This window comes from Lepisma saccharinum, chromosome 8 (assembly GCF_977018435.1).
Source record: "Lepisma saccharinum chromosome 8, izLepSacc3.1, whole genome shotgun sequence".
NCBI classification, from domain to species: Eukaryota; Metazoa; Arthropoda; class Insecta; order Zygentoma; family Lepismatidae; genus Lepisma; species Lepisma saccharinum.
In genome coordinates, this window is record NC_139236.1 from 36,137,368 (window position 1) to 36,161,000 (window position 23,633).

A 23,633-nucleotide genomic window follows, 5' to 3' on the forward strand; every position below is an offset into this window, starting at 1 on the left:
GTCTATTTTGGCTAATTTTCATCAGATAGGTAAAGATCTCAGGCCAGTATTCAATCCGATGCCAAATAAAATATGTTATACGTAACATTATAACATAAAACTCCCGGGCCATAATCATGATGATTAGATGAATGCCCATGACCTTACTGGACTGGAACAAGAGAACTTTGGTGGGGATTACTTGTAAATTGAGGTGGTTCAGCATTGAATAAACCCAAACACATTTACTACTTTACACTTTGAATGAAGTCACTGCTGCCAAAGTAAATTGATAATGATCTTCAATTTCGGCTTACAAATACTAAGAGAGAATCTTTACTTTATTATTAGTCCTTTATTATCATTCTGCACATAATTTTGTCACACAATTTATGTGAATTCTTAAGTGTATAATGTCCATCAATACACGTACAGTGCCATCATTGGTAATTTCTCCTACTAATGAGGAACATGTCCAACAAATATAAATATCTTCCTACTTGTACATTGGAAACACACATAATTTATATGTGGAAATAATAAAAAACTCAAATATCCATTTTCCGGATCATTTCTGGACTGGCTGCTACAGTGCAGCAGGGACACAGGATCCTCCTGAGTGTGGACCACTTTCTTTCGATGTTGCAATTTATGTGTCGGATTTCTGTTTTGAGCTCTGCTGATTTTTCTACATTTTCTCCTGAGCAGTTATCACCACGTGAATTTTGTGAAATTTGTTTGAAGTCCTTTTCATCAGGTTCATTTTTATTTTCTCCTTCATATCTTTGCCACTTGCAAGCTCCTTCTACTCTATGCATTGACTGCTCCATTCTGAAGGTGTTCTTTCTCACCACAGGGTCTGTATTTATGTAGAGAAGTTGTCTGCTGTTATTATCCCTTCTCACTGGATGTAAGGAAACCCTTTCTGGGTAGGAATCATCATAGTTGTTTCTTTTGTCAAGTTTGGTTAGAGAATAACTTGTTCTTTTAATTGATCCACTCTCACTGAGAGGAACCAATCCAGGAAGTGCATATTCCATAGGGAAAGGTTCTTTAAAGTTTCTCTTCTTTTCTGCACTTCCCTTTCTCTCGGCACTTGCATTGTCTTTGTGTAGCTTTTCCTGGTTGACATTAAAAACTGTGTCGTCATCCGTTAATGTTTCTATCATTGTTTGGGTATAAAACCCTTCACCATTTGTTCTTTCTGCTTGTTCTGCACCTGTGTCATTCTTAATCTGTCTCTCCAGAGTGACTGAAGAAAGTTTGTTTCTGTCACTGTTCGTTGCAGCAAGACCATCAGGATTGGTCGACAGTGAACTGGGAGAAATATCCATGCTGTTACCCTTTGCATCTTGATAAGAATAAGACTTTAAAGGTTTACGTCGCACTGTAGTTTCAGTGGTTGCAGAACTAGAAGTAAATCTACTATATTTATCAATAGCCTCATCTATGTGTCTTGTTTCGGACGTGAATCGTTCTCTCAACTTCTTCGTAAGCATCGCACAATGTCTCTGGGCAGTCCTTTCTGTTTCCAAATCTGCTGAATAAGCTGGTCTATCAGCATTTTCAACTGCTGGCAAAGAATGACTAACCTCCAAAGCCATTCTTCTGCCGTCTATTCCATCATTGCTTCTCCTCTTAGTATCGCCGTATACCCTTTCCAGAGCACATGTTCTTGCAGTTGAAGAGTTTGTGATATCCGAAATGGACATTGGTCGCACTGTAGTTTCAGTGGTTGCAGAACTAGAAGTAAATCTACTATATTTATCAATAACCTCATCTATGTGTCTTGTTTCTGACATGAATCGTTCTCTCAACTTCTTCGTAAGCATCGCACAATGTCTCTGGGCAGTCCTTTCTGTTTCCAAATCTGCTGAATAAGCTGGTCTATCAGCATTTTCAACTGCTGGCAAAGAATGACTAACCCCCAAAGCCATTCTTCTGCCGCCTATTCCATCATTGCTTCTCCTCTTAGTATCGCCGTATACCCTTTCCAGAGCACATGTACTTGCAGTTGAAAAGTTTGTGATATCCGAAATGGACATTGGTCGCACTGTAGTTTCAGTGGTTGCAGAACTAGAAGTAAATCTACTATATTTATCAATAGTCTCATCTATGTGTCTTGTTTCGGACATGAATCGCTCTCTCAACTTCTTCGTAAGCATCACACAATGTGTCTGGGCAGTCCTTTCTGTTTCCAAATCTGCTGAATAAGCTGGTCTATCAGCATTTTCAACTGCTGGCAAAGAATGACTAACCCCCAAAGCCATTCTTCTGCTGTCTATTCCATCATTGCTTCTCCTCTTAGTATCGCCGTATACCATTTCCAGAGCACATGTACTTGCAGTTGAAGAGTTTGCGATATCTGAAATGGACTTATGGATCGAAATTTGTCCCTGTTGAATGTGATTTTCTTCTAGTTCAACTTGGTGCTGAGGTGGATTCTTAATTTTGTCGGACTTCTTTTGTTTTCTAACTATTCTTGATTCTTGTTCATGGATTTCTTTCTGACATGTAGGTGCTTCTATAGATGAGTCTGCTTGCTTTTTGTGAGCGGACTTGAGTTGTACATTCTGCACCACAGTAGTGGTACACTTGTCGGTACTATGTAAGTTGTTAAAATCTCCAGCATATTTCGGCGAACAGATAGCCCCCAATACCGTTCGTCGATTATGCACCACTGCAGTTGGTACCTGCTCACACTCTATTGACCATGGCCTTTGCGCTAAGTGATATTTATAGTCTTTCTGATTTGAAACAGTCACCTTGTTACTCGCAGCTTTTTCCCTAACTACATCAATAGAAGTGTAATCTCTTTTGCTGTCACCTTTCAGCTCTGATTGCAATCCACTTTGAGTCGATTCTGGATGCTCTGACGACTTCGACTTATTCTCAGAATGATTTATTTTACTTGAAATGCATCTACGCAGCATGCAATTGTTTTCAAAGTCTATGTCTTTCCTGTTCAATGTCTGATGTATACTTAATTCATCTCCCGTACAGTGTCCATTCTTCATTGATATTTTTGTCTGTTTTGAGACTTTATCCTGGCTGGTGTTGTGAGAATCAGATCTCCTGGAATAGATACATGTGGATTCGCTTGCATCACTTCTTTGCAAACTTCTTTTGTTTTGGTGATTATGGTTGCCTTCCAACACCCGTTGATCTGTTGATCTACTTCCCTCATCTTCATTTCTTTCTTCAATCTCTTGCTGTTTCTCCTTAAAGTTCCCTTGCTCATTTGCCTCACGTGGCGCCATTGCATGTCTGCTGGCCCTCTTCAGCATCCATGCTGGCGTCGTGAACGCTTGCTCATTTTCCTCACTTGGCACCATTGCGTGTCTGCTGGCCCTCTTCAGCATCCGTAATGATGTCGTGAACGCTTGCTCAGTTTCCTCACTTGGCACCATTGCATGTCTGCTGGCCCTCTTCAGCATCCATGCTGGTGTCGTGAACTCTTGCTCATTTTTCTCTCGTGTTGCCAGTGCATGTCTGCTGGCCCTCTTCAGCATCCATGCAGGCATTGTGAATTTGGCTGACTTGCAAGAAAGATGAACCTTCGTTAAATGAAAAATTCTTGAAGACTTTTTCTTTGTTCTTTTTCCTGGCTTCAAATGAGAGCAAAGAAGTTTCTCTAAGTGTTGAAGTCTCTCAGTATTTTGCAACACAGTACACCCAAATGATTCAACAAGTGTCAAGACTTTATATAATATAGACAAAGTAAAAGCGAGTGACATTTGACCACATGCATCCAATATATTCTTCAGTGTAGTATCTGATATGAATATTCCATCCGTTGTACCATCCCATTCATCCTCATTTCTTAATGCACTGTCTGATTCATCATTATTGTGTTGCATTGACGACGTTGGTGTTTTAACTGTCATTACCTTCACATTATCCAAACTATCATTTTGACTGTCGTTTATTTGGCTTTTTATGTTATCATACTTGCCATGCTGAGTGGCAAACATAGCATTGGAATCTTCTGTTCCACACCATGACATTACATCAGATAATAACCCATTTGAATGTTCACTTAAGTAACTCTGGTTTTCTGCCTTGCACACTTGACATAGTGTTTCTGATGTGCTCCTGTATTTGTCAGCCTTAGTTACATCTACTTGACCATTGCAATCGTGTGGTGAGAGGTGCTTAGTCTTTCTAGAGCCTCCCTGTTTCAGTGCTGGCTGTGAACCTGATCCAGGTGCAGTTTCAATACTTTCCAAACTCTGAACATGGACTTCTGTGGAATAGTTTGTGCTTGGAGATATGTCGTGAGCCTTTTGTGAATGATTGCCTTCTTCCGTGCCTTCTTCCGAATATGTTCCACTAGAATTTGCTGAATATGTGTTGTCTGGCTGCTCCACCTGAGCAACCACGCTCTTGTCTCCATCTGTGCGTGAACAGGACTGGAGTAAACTTGATGCATTGCTTTCTTGTTGACAGCTCACAGCTTTGTATTGTGCCTGTTTCCCTGTGCCAAGTGGGCTATCAGCTACAAAGCTGTCACTGTCCGTGAAATCACGCTGTTTTAAAATAGACGAAACTGTTATCGGTGCATGTTTCATCTTTCTTTTCGTGCTTCTTTTCTTGTTTTCCTCGTGAAATACACCAGGGCATGTTGATGTCTTGGCGTTGTTGTCTTCATCCGTGCGTGGAGAGGACTTTATTAAACTTAATGCATTGCTTTCTTGTGGACAGCTCACAGCTTCGTATTGTGCCTGTTTCCCTGTGCTATCAGCTACAAAGCTGTCACTGTCCATGAAATCATCCTGTTTTAAAATAGACGAAACTGTTATTGGTGCATGTTTCATCTTTCTTTTCGTGCTTCTTTTCTTGTTTTCCTCGTGAAATACACCAGGGCATGTTGATGTCTTGGCATTGTTGTCTTCATCCGTGTGTGGAGAGGACTTTATTAAACTTGATTCATTGCTTTCTTGTGGACAGCTCACAGCTTTGTATTGTGCCTGTTTCCCTGTGCTATTGACTACAAAGCTGTCACTGTCCGTGAAATCACCCTGTTTTAAAATAGACGAAACTGTTATTGGTGCATGTTTCATCTTCCTTTTCGTGCTTCTTTTCTTGTTTTCCTCGTGATATACACCAGGGCATGTTGATGTCTTGGCATTGTTGTCTTCATCCGTGCGTGGAGAGGACTTTATTAAACTTGAGTCATTGCTTTCTTGTGGACAGCTCACAGCTTTGTATTGTGCCTGTTTCCCTGTGCTATCGACTACAAAGCTGTCACTGTCCGTGAAATCATCCTGTTTTAAAATAGACGAAACTGTTATTGGTGCATGTTTCATCTTTCTTTTCGTGCTTCTTTTCTTGTTTTCCTCGTGAAATACACCAGGGCATGTTGATGTCTTGGCGTTGTTGTCTCCACCTGTGCATGAAGAGGACTGGAGTAAAGTTGATGCATCGCTCTCTACTGGGCAGCTCACAGCTTTGCATTGTGTCTGTATCCCTGTGCCAAGTGGGCTATGGGCTACAAAGCTGTCACTGTCCGTGAAATCACCTTGTTTTAAAATAGATGAAACTGTTATCGGTGCATGTTCCAGCTTTCTTTTCGTGCTTCTTATCTTGTTCTCCTCGTGAAATACACCAGGGCATGTTGGAACTGGTTCTGAAGAATAACCCTTTTTCTCCCTCTTCGTAGCCTGAGAATGCATGCTCTGCATGATGTCCGAGAAGGTCTGTCTTCTCCGACAATACATTTCTGCAAGTTTCTTCTCTGAACTCCTTCTCTCTGGAGATTGCTGCTGTCTAGAGGAGACTCGAGATACAGTTGCTCTGTTTGATAACAAAACAAGGTAGAGTTTAATTACCAACCCATATCTAAAACCTAATTACACATTTGTTATATTTTCAGATCCATATGCATTTTTATTACCATACTTAAACACGAAATTGACTTAAAATAACGAAAACAGGGTTCTCACACATCTGGAAAACCTGGAAATTTCAGATAATTTAAGCACTGAGAACTTGGACAAATCTCAGGCAAAACTTTCCAAATAATCAACAAGTCCCAAGAAGCACATCTGACGAACTCCCAGACTGTCTTTCTACATTTCTGTCAACAGTTTGTCTTTTTTAATATTATTATTTGAATGTTCCAAATGTAAGTTGGAGCTGTCTTTTGTAAATTGACTTGAATTGGTTCCAGACAAAGATGATCTAGCCTCTTATCAGTTGGAAGCTAAAACCTTCCATGTTGCACATTTTCACAAAAATTCAGAGTGAAATGTAAATGTGTTTCTTGAAGACCTGGTTATTTCTTTAAAGATTTTCTTCCTCAGCAAACATTTTACACAAGAGTTACTGGTGAAACTTATCAACATGATAAGTTTTGTGCTTTTTTTTGGTCAAGATCATAAGTTTTGTGCTTATTTCTGGCTTGAAAATGCCTTGAAAGCTGATACGAGGGTAATTTGGAAAGTAACCGCCATTGTGGTGTGGCGCTAGTAGTAGTGGGCAGAGCGCAACCGTTGTTACATAATGCAATCTGTGATTCAGTAAGCTTCCAGCTGTGCTAGTGAGAGCATCGTAGTGCCACACGTGTGCTGGTTATAACGTCGCAAAGTGTGTGCTGCCATCGAAAATCCTGCCAAATGCGAGGTACGCGGAGTGATAAGATTTCTTTGGGCAAAAAATAATGGAACCTGGTACGACAATCACTTCTGAAGTTTACTGTAACACTGCAGAAACTGAGAAGAGCCATTCAGAACAAACGTTGTGGTCTGCTGACATCTGGGGTTGTGTTCGTGCATGACAATGCTCGCCCTCACACTGCTCGGCGAACACAAGACCTTTTGCACCAATTCAAATTGGACATTTTTGATCATCCCTGTACAGTCTGGACTTGGCTCCTTCTGATTTTAATCTGTTCACTCACATGATGAAGTGGCTTGGGGCACAGCACTTTGCTGACAATGAGGATCTTCAAAATGCTGTAACAGGTTGGTTGAATTTCCAGGTGGCCGAATTTTACACAGAAGGGATTAGTAAGTTGGTGAAAAGCTATGACAAGTGCTTGAATTTACATGGCGACTATGTTGATAATGGAGGACAGATATAAAGTAAAAATTTGTGGCATATATGCAGGTTTTTTATTTATAGCCAAATGGCGGTTACTTTCCGAATGACCTTCGTATATCGATAGATATCTTCCCTGATTTATAAAATAAAATTCAACAGAACAAATGTGTCCAGTCATCACATTCTTTGTTAAATATCGTCTTAAGACGACATGATTTTCTTTATGCTTTCGCCAGGCTCTTTATGAACATTGCAAGCTCATTTTAACTATTTGTTGTTGAGTATATTTCCAACCCCTAAATCACTTTTCCAGACTTGTGCATAGTCAAATTGTTAGTGTTGCCAGTGGTACCCAGACTCATGAGGGCAATAATTGGGGAGCTACTTGAAAAGAAGTAGTGGGCTCCAAGCTTGAATGAAAGAAAACTGTTGATGGGACATGATTTAACGGTTCGCTCTAGCAAGGTTGCCCAAGCCTAACTATTCTGTGAGGTTACTTATATCTCCTAAATTACCACTCCCACCTATCACATTCAAGATTCCAACAACCTAACTTTCTCGCGATCAGTTCCCTCTCATAGAATAACCGTACGGTGGCGCCGGCGACGATAAATTGGTCTCAACAAGTCAATCCCTGCTAGTAAGAAATAGTATAACTATGTCTCAAGTTTACTTTGATTTAAGATTAAATAAGAGAAATTCGAAAATTAGTCAGTCTGTTGAGAACCGCCCTGTATTAAGCAGATGCACAAAGCAGTTACTGAAAATCCCGTAATTAGAGTTCTCGCTCTTTCCCTGCATCATGCCTGATAAGTCTGAAAGATCAATTCGTGGCAAGACGTGATTATGTCAATTAACTTTCACTCTTATGATTTATGAATTTAAACTAGTTCAGTATCATGCTTGAAAAATGTCACTAATATCAAACAAACACTCGGACATCTCACTCACCTGAAAGAAATTACATGGTTAGTAAATTTTCATAAATGGAGAACTAGACTTCATGCATGAGCACCTTGGTGAATTATAACTCACGCGTACATTCAATTATTTATTCAATTTAGTGATGAATCCAAATTTACATCAGATGTTGCAATTAGTTTGAGTGATATTCCTTTGGTACAAAATAAACAATTTATGTTTATTAATTCTTGATTTACAAACAATGACGTTAACTTTAATGTACTTGATAAGATATCAAAATGATAGAATACCTGAGGTACCTCGTTTTCAAAAACTAGAATGAATTTAAGATTAAACGTCAAAATAAATTCTCATGTCCTACTGACAAACCAGCTGGTGCACCTAGTATATCTAAATAGTACATGCACGAACTAAATATTACAAAAATAACCTCGTATTATGTCAAAGCAGGTTTCAATACATTCAAATATTCTCAATTGTACTTTCTAGTAGCTTTTCATATCTGATCTGTCCGTGCACTGGTCGTTACCCCAACCCATAGAGCTAATACCAATTATTCCTGCTCGAGCAACGCGAAGAAATGTATACGTGACGTCACGATATCATACAATCAAAATTAATACAGTTCTTGCCACATTTCTTCAGTTACCAGCTGCGGAACATTTTATGCATGGTTTAGATTTAATTTTCCTAGGGAAAATTCCGTTGACGAAAAGTACCTTTTCTCTTTTCAATATGGTGGCTTCCTCTGAGTCACATGCATTCCTGGATTTAAGCTGAACATTGCTATCCAGTAGTGTGAATGACACTTATGAAAGTTTAGTACAATAACTAAAAATTGTATGTGACGTTTATTTTATTTTCTCTCGTCGTGATTGACGTGAATGTAGGTTTACCCGATGCTGTTTCCTTTGTCTCGACCGTCGCTGCACTTAATAGAACGAAATGCCTTACCTCATGGGCGAGCTCTCATCTTTCGCATTTCACAGTCCACGCAGCTGTTACTCACTGCTAATTATAACCAAAATCCATCTGCATCCCCATTTGGGTGGTCACACTTTCGTTCTGGTTTTTCGTCCATAACCGTGCAAAACTTGTCAATTCTATCGTGCCGTTTTTTTGTCAACCACCAGCTTTTCCCTCCATGCTTTTGGTGCGTTCATTGTCTCTTCCACGCCACACGCCGTCTCCGACCACTTCATAAACAAATTCCATCACACTTTCACACGCAAATCACTTTAACATCCACTTGTTTCTAACTACTACAGGTGTGTGTGTTAAGGTACAATTATCAATTACTTATATCCCAACTTTAGAATTTTAATATTAGAATATTCCCTCGAGACGTAGATATTTAGATGTCTTTTTTCCATCACTTCCGCCTCCGAGTTTCCAAACACTACCATTTCTTTATGATTAGTCAAAATGTCCGTCATCGAGCGATAATTAGATTAAAAGTATTCATGAAGTTTTGAAAATAAATAGTTGATGGCTGTCAAGTTCCCAATAGGGTGTATCGAAAAAAACTTTTTTTCGAAATGTTAAGGTGGCTAGTGCGGAAAAGTGGCCATTTCTGACCAAAAACACGTCTGATTTTTTTCAGATTTTTTGGAGGTCGTTTAGGTGGTGCGCATCGACCTTGAAGTTTTGATAGTGATTTGGTTATGCAACACGCACAACAATTTCACAAAAATGTCATTATTTGGCCATTTCATGTCTTTTTTTTGCATTATGGTCATTTATTGTTTTGTTTATCGCAAATATGTTACATTCGTGCCTTAGGGGTGGTTTCCTATGCTGTTTACGTATGCTTTTGGTAAAAAATTGTCAATTTGAGGCTAAAAATTCCATTTTTTCTATTGATGGTTTCCAATTGGTTTCGACTTTGTATTTTATTCGAAATTTTTCCGATATAAAAGACTAAATAAAATATTTTGGCATTCTAATTGCTAAGAGTTCCTCAATTACTGTCCAGCGCTTCGCTTATTTTCATAGCTTATTATGCTTTGAAAATAACCCAGAGCTCACCACGAGGAGGTGGCTACCCAAGAATTATGTTGGCAAACATAATTTTACTAAGGACAGGCCAAGATTTTCTTCTAGTTTTCTCCTTGAACTTTATAGTCACTTTTTGTTCAAAATGTCGGCATATGTTCTCTAGATTCCAATTTCGCTTTGATGTAGCCATCACGTGCGCTGGCGCCCAAAACGGAAGAAGCAGCCTCTTTGATAATTTTCACAAGTTGCTCCACTCCTTGTGTGTGTGGCAGGGGAAGTCTTGAATTTCCGCTATTTTTTGTTTTTAATGTAGTCATCTACTTCTTCATTTGTAATATTATTGGTCAACGGAGGCTCGTGGAGTTAGCATGAAGCCCAATCAACCATGTCATAGTATTGGTCTGCATTAAAATTGATGGTTGGTAATACAAAAGTGCGTATTCTTTTGCCTTTTTTCAATCCTCTTGCTTTCTTAATTCTTTGCCAACCAAGACTTCTTATTTCTGGGTTTTGGTCGGTTATTAAAGCCAGCAGGAGATTTTCAGGATGGACGAAGAATGCATTTTGTTCAATGACCCTATTAATCAGATCTCTCAAGTGGTGTTGGAGAAATCGGGACAAGTGGATCAAATTCCAGAGGTGTCGTGCTCCGTCAGTTATCGATGGTTCCTTCTTGATCCCAAACCACACCGGTGCGTACACCTTCATTATGTAGTATGTGTAGATTGGGCTTCATGCTCCCTCCACTAGCCTCTGTTGACCAATAATATTACAAATGAAGAAGTAGATGACTACATTAAAAACAAAAAAAATAGCGGAAATTCAAGACTTCCCCTGCCACACACAAGGAGTGGAGCGACTTGTGAAAATTATCACAGAGGCTGCGCTGGACAGTAATTGAGGAACTGTTAGCAATTAGAAAGCCAAAATATTTTATTTAGTCTTTTATATCGGAAAAATTTTGAATAAAACACAAAGTCGAAACCAATTGGAAACCATCAATAGAAAAAATGGAATTTTTAGCCTCAAATTGACAATTTTTGACCAAAAGCATACGTAAACAGCATAGGAAACCACCCCTAAGGCACAAATGTAACATATTTGCGATAAACAAAACAATAAATGACCATAATGCAGAAAAAAAGACATGAAATGGCCAAATAATGACATTTTTGTGAAATTGTTGTGCGTGTTGCATAACCAAATCACTATCAAAACTTCAGGGTCGATGCGCGCCACCTAAACGACTTCCAAAAAATCTGAAAAAAATCAGACGTGTTTTTGGTCAGAAATGGCCACTTTTCCGCACTAGCCACCTTAACATTTCGAAAAAAAGTTTTTTTCGATACACCCTAGTTCCCAATGAATAAACTGAAAGTTCTACAAAAATTTAATAATATTTACTACTAATTCAACTAGTATTTCCTCTCTTTTTTAGATTAATACAAAGAGCGACCTCTAGCGGTTAAATTTGTAACCCTAGTTTCCAGATCAAGTTATCTCCGTAAGCAGCTGCCCTCTCTCGTGAATTTCTCCGAGTTTCGTGTGCGTTCACACCATGGACGAGCAATTTCTATAGGTTAGGTCAGTTCTCCAACCATCAGAATATTACCGTAGCTGGCTTACGTTTTATCAACAAGGGAATTATGACTCCAAACCGTCATAAATGGCGCTCAACATGGGCCGAACCCATCGCATCCCCCATCTCAATCACAACACAGCTCTCTCATCACATATTACAGATAAATAATTTTCACTTTACATAATATTCACCTAAGTATAGACATACACTTAATTTCTGTACACTATTTACAACATTTCTTTACAGCACAGTTCACATTAGTCCAACCTTCAAGGTGAGAGAGACCCTGAATGCTTGTTTGACAAACGATTTTAGAGACCATCGAACAACCAAGAAGTGAGGTGACAGGTCAACTAGCTCTGTGCTAGCCTGCCGCGTAATCTTTCCTACTTGATTTTCAAACCCACCGCGGGAAAGATCTCACTTGGCCCACAAGAGTCAGTCGAGAGACCTAGCTCCTCACCACTCGTTCCTCATTTTGCCTCACTTCCCACAGAACCTCCAAGCCTGTGAGAGTCCATCAAGTTAGGATTAACCTGATCATCTTCGATATAACCCGAATTTAACATTTTGGTGATCCATTGCATTCGCTTATCCTGTGTACACTTCCACAGCTTGCACTTTTCCACAGACTGGTTTTCAATTTTCTCGCCAGTGACACAATCTACCAAAGCCAATGTTGAATTTTGACTGTTATCAACACACAAATAAGGGCCGAGAAACAAATCACAATATTTTCTTATTATTTTATTACCCAAATTACCGATAGCATGATTCCTCATGAAAACAAGATCGCCTTTGGCAATTATAGGATGATTAATCCCTTTCTGATTAAGTTGTTGGAGTTTATTTCTCCGTTTGCCAATGCTAGCAAGATTTGCCATGATTAATTTTTCATCCCACGGAATGTCATCCTGAAACAGATCTCTCAATGCCACGGCCACCAAGTTCTTGTTCATGTTCATGTTCAATCTTAATTCCTCTGGGGAATACCCAGTTTGTGAGGAAATGGAACCATTTAGGAGAAACAGAGCTTGTGATACTTTTTCCGGCCACTTGGCATGATTGTCTGAACACAAAACTTGCATCAACCTATTCAATTTGGCATGATACCTTTCAACCATATTTGAGCTATGATGATATACCGGAATATATACCATTGCAACCCCCAAAGATTTCATAGTGTCTTGAAAGAGTTTCGACTTGAATTGAGGCCCATTGTCTGAAAAGATGCGATTTGGGACCCCCAAATGAACAAAATAACTGTTTACTATCTTGTTTATTATTGTTTTTGCATTGCTGTTAACTACGGGTTACGCCACAAGATACCGAGAAGCAGAATCTAAAATTGTGAACAGGAATCTTTCTCTTTTCGGCCCAGATTCGAATGGCCCTTGCAAATCTACAAACAAATCTCTCCCCGGCCGATCTGAGACATGTATCCTGGCTACGAATATGGAGGGGTGTTTATTAGGTTTAGTTCGTAGACATACTTCACAATCTTTCACATAGGATTTCACATCCGACTTCATTCCTTTCCAGTATAAAGACTGATAAATACTGGTTAGAGTTTTAGCTGCCTCAAAATGTCCCAGAGAGTCGTGATAATGAATCTAAACTGTTCCAATCAAACTCACCGGCATGCAGACAAGAATCTTGGATGTGACATGAAAATCCCTGATAAACAGCACCTCATTTTGTAGACAATAAGTCTGATCCCTTAATCTAGACCTAAAACTTCCTTCAACTTTCCTACCCTTTAAGTGATCAGTTATTTCTCTGAGCGCGACATCGTTTGATTGGGAAGCAATCAGCTCCTCAACTGAAAATAGCTTCTGATCTAAATCCATAGCGGTAACAGCGTTAATCATATAACGTGAATCTGGTATGTTGGGAAAGTTTCGACTGAGGATGTCATCTAATATGTTATCGGATCCCTTACAATATTTGACTTCGAAGGAGTACTGCTGGATTTGCAAGAACCAACCAGTTAGCCTCGCATTCCATGAATGAGCAGATTCGAGCCATGTAAGTGATTTGTGATCCGTAACAATAACAAACTTTCTACCTTTAAGATAAGTGCCAAATTTACTAATCGTGTACAATATTGCTAGTACCTCTATTTCTGTGGAGGTGTACGCTTTCTCGAAAGGTCTGAGTAACCGGCTCACAAACCCCAGCAGTTTAACATCACCTTCCTCTAACTGATAACAATATCCACCTACGCCAATTAGAGACGCATCGGTTTGCATATACAAAATTTTGTTAAAATCAGGATAACTTACAGTCACGTTTTGTGCTACTAGGACTTTCAGTTTTTCAAATGCTTCTTCCGCTTCCTCAGTCCACTTCCATTTAGTTTTTTGCTTTAACAGCTCATAAAGAGGACTGGCCGTCGAGGCGAAGTTTTGTATATACTTAGACAACCAATTAAAACAACCCAAAACTCTTTGTAATTGCTTCAAGTTCGTTGGCCTATTCAAACTAAGCACGCTCTCAACGTACGCAGGATCCTTCTTATACCCTCGCGTACTGACTAGATGTCCAAGGAATTTCAACTCCTGAACTACGAACTTGCATTTGTCGATCTTCAACGTGAAGCCAGCCTTATGCAACCTGTCTAGAACTAATCGCACATGTTCCAGATGTGACTCAAAGTCCCTTGACTTCACGATGATGTCGTCGACATATACTACCACAAAATCAGAATATGGCCCTAAAATTTGATTCATAACGTCTACGAAGACTGCTGTACCATTGATAGATCCAAAGACGACCCGTTTAAATTGATACAGAACTCCCTCGAAGGAGAATGCCGTATATTTTCGACTATTTACATCTAACGGAACCTGCCAATAGGCGTTGCTCATGTCTAGAGATGTTAGAAACGTACAATCTTGAAAAGACGATAACAACTCGTCGATTTTCAAAGGAGCCAATTGTTTCAGCCTTATGTGCTGATTTAATTTCTTCAAATCTACACACAACCGGATATCCCCATTCGGTTTCAGAACCACCAGGAGCATGGAGGGGTACACTGAATCTGATAACTCTGTTACATCCCAATCCAACATCCGTCGAAGTTGTTCCCTAACCTTCTCGCGATATGCCATGGGTATGGGGTAGTTTTTCACCACAACCGGCTGATCCGTATCTAGTTCCATTTTATGTGTATATTCGGTACATAGCCCTGGCTTGTCTGAAAACATCACCATGTAAGTTTTCAACACGTTTGTGAACAGAATCTTTTCATGTTCATTTAGACAACAATCGAGATCAAATTTTTGTGCAAAATCAATCATCCTATTTTCACCCATCTCTGGTTCAATGGTTAGTTCCCCTACACTTATATCCCCTCTAAAGGCATAAACTTTTGAAAAACGCGACCGTTAGGCGTATTATAGAAAAACGCATTTCGATCAAAATTTAACTCCCCTTGAAGACTGTATATTACGTCAAGACCCAAAATTAAATCCACATTTAATTTCTTAACAACTAAAAACTGCACATAAAGATTATATCCCCCTAGATCAATCATCATTTGAGTGATACCTTCTACGACTTTTGATTTAGAACCTGTATAATCCACTAATTTTATGTTATGCGAAGGTTCTAGCCTTGGCCTGGATATCACAGAAGATATCCCTTTCCAAACGTCAAATGCCAGGATGCTGACCGTGCCTGTATCACACAAGGCCTTATACTTTTGATCAAATATTTGAACCTCCACCATCGCAGAAGCCCTATCATTAAAATTTGTATTCATGGGTACTTGTACACCAACTGATTCCCCCCAATCTTCTTCACTAAATTCATTCATAATATTTACATAATAAATAGCAGGATTATTCAATTTCCTCTCACCCCCTGCTTGTTGGTAAGAGTTCCTGCCCAGTTTCATAAAAAGAAGGATGATGGCTCTTGTTTCTGTTGGACACACCTTCTCTCTTAGCAGTTCCGGTTCCGTATTTTGAATTCCCTTGACTAGATTCGAAATGACCTAGCACCGAAAAGACTCCCTTTTGCTTAAGATAAGCCAAGACTCTGATCATTCCTTCCCTATTCCAATGAATCTTATCGACTCTTCCTCTAGAAGGATTTCCCAGGAATTCCTCAAATAATTCCATTTTAATGTTCCCCTTTTCATCAAAGAATATATGTGTAATATCATAGACCTTCACCGACTCCCCATTATGGAACGAAAGAATATGCTTATTCACTTGCTCCCATCTCATTCTACCATACGTTGACTCAACTAACATTGTCCGCGGTATGGCAGGTAAAGTGAGCCAATGGATTTCTTTGGTTCTGGCCTTAAGTAAGTTTAACGTCTCAGTAAGATCACGTTTAATTTTGTCCACAGACATAAACTTCATGACATCCTTAGTGCCTATCATTACCACGACAGAGTCAGCTAACTTCGTACATGTTTTAAGTCGCTCATTTAATTGCTCGCTAGTCTGTCCACTCACAGACAACCCTATTTTCCTTACACCACCTTCTTCGAAATTCACATAATAGCCCCAAATTTTTCTGCTAACTTAACAATCAAGCTGTCCCCTAATAACTGTTTACCTTTCAGAACCGGTTTAATGGATTTTCCACTCTCACCGAGACTAGCCTTCTCCGTCACAGAGACCTGTTTAACAGGAGGATCATTCCTAAACCAGCTCATGTCACCCCCTATCCTTTCCTTATTCTGACTACTGTTTACACCCACATCCGGCTTAACCTTTTGCCGCCCAAGCATCTCGATCGAGATACCCAAATGTAAGCCTCACTGTCCCAAGCATCTTGATCGAGATGCTGTGTCAAGGTCGTAGTTTTTACGTTATAACTTTTCTATTTTTGGCTAGAATTTCGATTTTTTATTTTTATATTCTTCCTAACACATGTATTTAACAGAAATGTTTTTTTGCATTTTTTTTGTCTTCATGAAAATGGAGGGGGGAAAGGCGGGAAAAGGGACTTCTCTTTTGCGTCTCTTTTCAAGGTCAAATTTTTGCCGACAAAGGAACACAGGCTTTGTTGTTCTAAAGCAATGCTTTTCACTCCTCCCTGTGAACTGCTTTCGAAGGAAGCTTGTTTATCAGTATCCGATGTCAAAATGAAAGTTTTCCATGAGGGGGTGGGGGTGGGGGAAGACTGGTTGCTGAATCTGGGTTGTGAGAATGGAATTTCGAAGCGTGCTGAAGGGAACCTTTGTTTTTTTAGCACAAGTGTCCACAAGTTGCGACAGGGGTTACCCTGCATTGTCTAAAAATAGAATTTCAAGCAGCTGCAAGAATCGGTGCTCATTTTTCACTGCGTTCTAGCTTTTCGTCCGTGAATGTTGTGTGTAGGTGTCGTTTTGTGCCCAAGTGCGAGGACATTTTTTGGGTGAGGTGACAATTTTTTAAAATAATTTTTGGGGGTTTTCTCCCTTCCCCCTCCATATATACGCCAAATTTGCATAAATTTTGCATTTTGTGCATTTTGACATTTTTTCGGGGGGGGGGCCATTTTTTTTTAAGAAAAGTATTTTTGAGGGGATTTCCCCCCTTTCCCCCTCCATATGTACGCCGAATGTGCATAAATTATATATCGTCTCAATCTATGATTCATTCTGCGTACAACGGTATATCTTTCATATCTCTAGGGCATTTAGTTTCTGAGCTATAGTCATTTCAAGGTACCACTGCATATTGAAGCTTGAATCAGTGGCGTGCCGACCATTTCTTTTGGGGGTACAACTCAAGTTACATTGGTCATATGATAATAATGCAAATATTTTTGTGTTCCTTACATGTCAGCGATCATTTCCATGTGCATGTCGACACTGTCATGTACTTTTTTCTTGGGGGGAGGGTGGGGGAACCAAATTTTTTTTCCCGAAATTTTGGAATTTTGAGAGTTAGCCCCCTCCTTCCCACCACATATACTCCGAATTTGCATAAATTTCATATAGTCTGAATCTCTGGTTCATTCCGCGTACAACGGTATATCACTCATCTCTCTAGGGCAATTAGCCTCCGATCTACACTCATTTAATTGAAACTCTGCATTTTGCTCAAAATCTGCTCGGGACAGAGAGGCTTACATGTGAAAATGGCCTTGGGCGGCAAAAGGTTAACTTCCCATCTAGACATTACGTTTACAAAGGTAGACATTGTGGTCTCCAATGCTTTCAGTGTCGACAAAGAACTTGAAGAAGCTACTTCCCCCTTCAAATGAGATTGGCCCTCAGAATCAACAATGCCAAGAGAAGAGTCTTCTTTTTTTAGGGAAATCAACTCCTTGACATAAACATCTAGTGGTATCTGTCGATCCGAACCTTCTCGTGCCAACTCACTCTTCCTCACATCTGTACACTCCTGCACCTTTATCTCCAATCACTCTCCCCAATTCCTAATCTGTTCCACCTGATCTACTTTCAACTGTTCCACCACCTTATACACCCCTTGCACTTCAGTTTCCAGTTTGTCCGATAAAACATCATATTTTCGCTCCACAGCTTCAGCTCTCGTCATGCACTCAATTCTATATTGAGACAGACTCAAACGTAGATCTTCCCCCCTTTGCCTAAGTTCTGCAATATTCTCATTTGTGTTTCTCTGAAGCTCAGCGATGTCCGCCTTTAATTCCCCATTGAGAGTATGAAGCTCAGCCCTAACCGACTCCTCAGTTTTTGCAAAGCTGCTTGTCAACTCAGTTTTCAGCTGATCATTACTATCCTTTGATCTCTGCTCACTAAGTTTCATGAACACCAAAAGTGACTCTAAAGTCACCGGTTCTCCTTCCGTACCCATTTTAACAATGGAAGCAAGAATTTGTAGAATTTAAAATTCCCTCAAATTCCACCCTAAAATTCACTATCTCTCCAGCAAGAAGGACCTATGAGAACTCAAAAAATATGAGTCTTGTTATCTGCTTTAATGGTTCGCTCTAGCGAGGTTTCCCAAGCCTAACTATTCTGTGAGGTTACTTATATCTCCTAAATTACCACTCCCACCTATCACATTCAAGATTCCAACAACCTAACTTTCTCGCGATCAGTTCTCTCTCATAGAATAACCGTACGATCGTGCTGGCGACGATAAATTGGTCTCAACAAGTCAATCCCTGCTAGTAAGAAATAGTATAACTATGACTCAAGTTTACTTTGATTTAAGATTGACTAAGAGAAATAAAAAAATTAGTCAGTCTGTTGAGAACCGCACTGTATTAAGCAGATGCACAAAGCAGTTACTGAATATCTCTTAATTAGTGTTCTCGCTCTTTTCCTGCATCATGCCTGATAAGTCTGAAAGATCAATTCGTGGCAAGACGTGATTATGTCAATTCACTTTCACTCTTATGATTTATGAATTTAAACTAGTCCAGTATCATGCTTGAAAAATGTCACTAATATCAAACAAACACTCGGACATCTCTCTCACCTGAAAGAAATTACATGGTTAGTAAAATTTCATAAATGGAGAACTAGACATCATGCATGAGCACCTTGGTGAATTATAACTCACTTGTACATTCAATTATTTATTCAATTTAGTGATGAATCCAATTTTACATCAAATGTTGCAATTAGTTTGAGTGATATTCCTTTGGTAGAAAATAAACAATTTATGTTCATTAATTCTTGATTTACAAACAATGATGTTAACTTTAATGTACTTGAAAAGATATCAAAATGATAGAATACCTGAGGTACCTCGTTTTCAAAAACTAGAATGAATTTAAGATTAAACGTCAAAATAAATTCTCATGTGCTACTGACAAACCAACTGGTGCACCTAGTATATCTAAATAGTACATGCACGAACTAAATATTACAAAAATAACCTCGTATTATGTCAAAGCAGGTTTCAATACATTCAAATATTCTCAATTATACTTTCAAGTAGCTTTTCATATCTGATCTGTCCGTGCACTGGTCGTTACCCAAACCCAATAATGCTAATACCAATTATTCCTGCTCGAGCAACGCGAATTAATGTATATGTGACGTCACGATATCGTACGATCAAAATTAATACAGTTCTTGCCACGTTTCTTCAGTTACCAGCTGCGGAACATTTTATGCATGGTTTAGATTTAATTTTCCTAGAGAAAATTCCGTTGACGAAAAGTACCTTTTCTCTTTTCAATATGGTGGCTTCCTCTGAGTCACATGCATTCCCGGATTTAAGCTGAACATTGCTATCCAGTAGTGTGAATGACACTTATGAAAGTTTAGTACAATAACTAAAAATTGTATGTGACGTTCATTTTATTTTCTCTCGTCGCGATTGACGTGAAGGTAGGTTTACCCGATGCTGTTTCCTTTGTCTCAACTGTCGCTGCAGTTAATAGAACGAAATGCCTTACCTCATGGGCGAGCTCTCATCTTTCGCATTTCACAGTCCACGCAGTTGTTACTCACTGCTAGTTATAACCAAAATCCATCTGCATCCCCATTTTGGTGGTCACGAATACACTTTCGTTCTGGTTTTTCGTCCATAACCGTGCAAAACTTGTCAATTCTATCGTGCCATTTTTTGTCAACCACCAGCTTTTCCCTCCATGCTTTTGGTGCATTCATTGTCTCTTCCACGCCACATGCCGTCTCCGAACACTTCATAACCAAATTCCATGACACTTTCACATGCAAATCACTTTAACATCCACTTGCTTCTAACTACTACAGGTGTGTGTGTTAAGGTACAATTATCAATTACTTATATCCCAACTTTAGAATTTTAATATTAGAATATTCCCTCGAGACGTAGATATTTAGATGTCTTTTTTCCATCACTTCCGCCTCCGAGTTTCCGAACACTACCATTTCTTTATGATTAGTCAAAGTGTCCCTCATCGAGCGATAATTAGATTAAAAGTATTCACGTAATTTTGAAAATAAATATTTCATGACTGTTAAGTTCCCAATGAATAAACTGAAAGTTCTACAAAAATTTAATAATATTTACTACTAATTCAACTAGTATTTCCTCCCTTTTTTAGATTAATACAAAGACCGACCTCTAGCGGTTAAATTTGTAACCCTAGTTTCCAGATCAAGTTATCCCCGTAAGCAGCTGCCCTCTCTCATGAATTTCTCCGAGTTTCGTGTGCGTTCACACCATGGACAAGCAATTTCTATAGGTTAGGTCAGTTCTCCAACCATCAGAATATTACCGTAGCTGGCTTACGTTTTATCAACATGGGAATTATGACTCCAAACAGTCATAATGATACAAAGGACCTGACTGTCAGGGATGTTGCACTTTGGAGTTTACTTTAAGGCGAGGAAGGAGAATTACGCACTAGTTGTGCATTTATTTCAATATCGTCGGATGGGGCACTGCTATTTAAAAAAGGGTGTGGTATGCGAGAGAGTATGAATTTCTCTCCATGTTGCAAGTGGAAACTGTTTTTCAAGTTGATTAGTAAGCTAGACACGGGGTTTGAAAAATATGATTAATAAGTATTTACAGAATCCCATGTATTCCTTATGGGAAATTAACTTCCACTTTAAATTACGGCTAATCAAATGCGAGTTTCGACTTTTCCTACTACTATGACATAGTTCAACGTGCCCTTTTCCGTCCATGTACTTTTCTTCGTCATTAGATGTTTCATATTCCTCAGAGAACGAATAAAAAAAATGGCCCCCATAAGCGTAATGCATTTCTTTCTCCTTGCCTCCTACGGCCATCCTGGCAGTGTTGCCGAACCTGAAGTGCATAAACGAGCTAAATTTCACCATTAACAGAGCTAAAGATGACTTTCAAGGAGAAAGAAGGCTGCATAAAGCGTCTCCTAGGGTAATTTTAGGTGTCAAAGGGGTGGGGGAGCTGCTATTACTGTTAGCTTTAAAGTAATGGCAATTTATTCTTAATTTTCACCACCTAGGTTTGGCAGCATCATCCATCTCAATAATCCAATGTTGTGCATATGAAATTGAAAATAAAGGATTCCTGGATAATAATATTGTCATCTTCACTTTAGCCACAGCGCTGTATATAAAAATACCTGGGGAGGAAAGAGGGGGTGGGTGACGCAGCCTATATATGAATATCACGTCACGTGCAAAATGTACACTCATGGAAAAGGTTGGTCCTTATGGCCGGAGCCAGTGGTGGCATCATGGTGGGACAGAGGGTGGGTGCCACAGTTCACAGTCAAACGAGTGCACGAAAGACCCAGATCTGGCTTCAAAAGAGCAAAGTTGGCAACAGTGATCGGCAGCTCCCCTAGCGAGAACAACGTAGGGGAAATTGTCCCTCCTCACCTTAAAGTCTAGGAGCCAACTGGGACAATTGTTATCCCAGTAATTGTCACCTCCTTAAGGATGCTGGGAAAGCAGTTTCATTAACACATGACATCATTTAACACATTATTTCTCATGCAGTAATCATTGTTTTTTTTAGTTCTGTTTAATATTATTAGTAGTAGTAGCAGTAGTAGTAGGGATTGGCCGATAACGAAAAAGTGCCGATATGCAATTTACCACTACTGATAACTGATATTCTACCAATCCGATATAAAGTTTGAAATGATGCTTGAAGAACCTGAATGGTTCATTGACCTCAACAAATGTGTGTTTTTAAAAAGTAGTGCATTGAGATTAAAGAGATTAAACATAAAAATTAAAACAAAATGATAAGAATTATGCACTAAATTATAAGATATTTATAGATATATCAGATCGGTAAAATAATCGGTAATTTTGGTATATAATCTGAATAACTGATACCAATAGGGTACCGATTAATCGAAACAATTGACTGAGTTCAGGTATTCTTCATATTTTTATATTTTTTTTTCAGTAAGAAAATTGCACAGAGAATCATTCTTCCTAAAAATGAGTTGTTGCATCAATCCGATGCTAATTGTTTGGAATATACAGGGAATTAACACAGAATAACCACCTTCGACACTATGTTTTTAAAAAGGTAGGGAAAAGAAGTAAATTTTCGGGAAATTTGTAATCCTGACAGACCCCTAATAGACACAAATGGAATAAACGCTGTTGGTTCTCATAGTATGAACAGTTGCCTACAATTCGTGAAATATTCTGCTCTTACCTTTTCATAACAAGGTGGCAATAGTAAAAAATAAAAACTTACTTTGTAATTAGAAAAAGTAAATGGTCTTGATCTGAGAAGTATTGTTCCTGAAGATTGGTTGTTGCATGGACCCTATGGAATGATAATCACTTGAAATTTGCAGGGAGAGATGCATCATGTGCCCCCTGTGCCAATATTTTGTAAATAATTCCCAAAGCCACCAATATTTGTATAGGTTTCCACCAGTTTTACACTATTACACTAATATTGATCCGCTACAAATTTCACCCTCAGTTTTTGACAAAAAAGGTCTATCTTACCTTTCTCTGCTATCTTTGCTTCTTTTTATGAAGGTTAATTGTGATCTTTCCATGTTTTTCTCTAAATATTCTCTGGATGATAGAACCTCTAATAATAGCTTTTAAAAATAGACCACAAAGGCAGCTTTCTGTCATTATCCATGGATACCGTTTTCTGCTAACAATTGTTGCTTTCAGTGAACATCATTGTTGCCATACCTTGGTTGGCTTTAATTGTGGTGATTCATCAGTCCACACAAAGCCATATGCAAAGAGACATTGAAAGTGTTGCAAACCCTTTCAAAATAAAACTTAAAAGTATAATGAAGAAAGTATTTCCAAGGAACATTCCATGAAAATTTTGTATATTGAAGTTTGAAAATTTCAGATTTAGAAACTCTTCCATACAACACATATTGTTTCTTTATGCATGTTCTATATTGCAAGGGAAAACACACTATAGCAAGTAGCTCTGTGGTAGGATCTGAACCTTAGACAGTATAACATACACTCATCTACAAGTGCAGAACACAAGAGGTGTGTAAGGAGCGATCAAGAAAAAATGTACCTTGAAAATGAAATCATATGAGAGAGAGTATGAATGTAGTATTCTCCCTTTCTTCTTTGATAAACATGACTGCTACTACTAGAGTTCTCCCAAAATGATAGACCCCCAATACAGCAGCGTGCTGTAACATATTGATTCTCAGAACAGGTATTTACTCTTTCTCTGGTGGCAAGATTATGAACTTGCTGTCTCTATCCTGGCGGACAGTTTAC

At 38.9% G+C, this 23,633-nt stretch overlaps 2 protein-coding genes across 7 annotated transcripts in view; one reads left to right on the forward strand and one right to left on the reverse strand.

Moving 5' to 3' along the window:
- The window catches only part of pds5 (cohesin associated factor B pds5), a 179,246-nt gene that overhangs the window by 139,266 nt on the left and 16,347 nt on the right, over positions 1-23,633 (forward strand). The gene's annotated exons all lie outside the window — the stretch shown is intronic.
- On the reverse strand, positions 339-22,985 carry LOC145990942 (uncharacterized). Its single transcript, XM_083126501.1, has 2 exons — positions 22,875-22,985; positions 339-5,775 (listed from the first exon to the last, which is right to left on the reverse strand). The coding sequence occupies exons 1-2, from the start codon at positions 22,925-22,927 to the stop codon at positions 528-530; spliced, it is 5,301 nt and encodes a 1,766-aa protein (XP_082982627.1). The 5' UTR covers positions 22,928-22,985; the 3' UTR covers positions 339-527.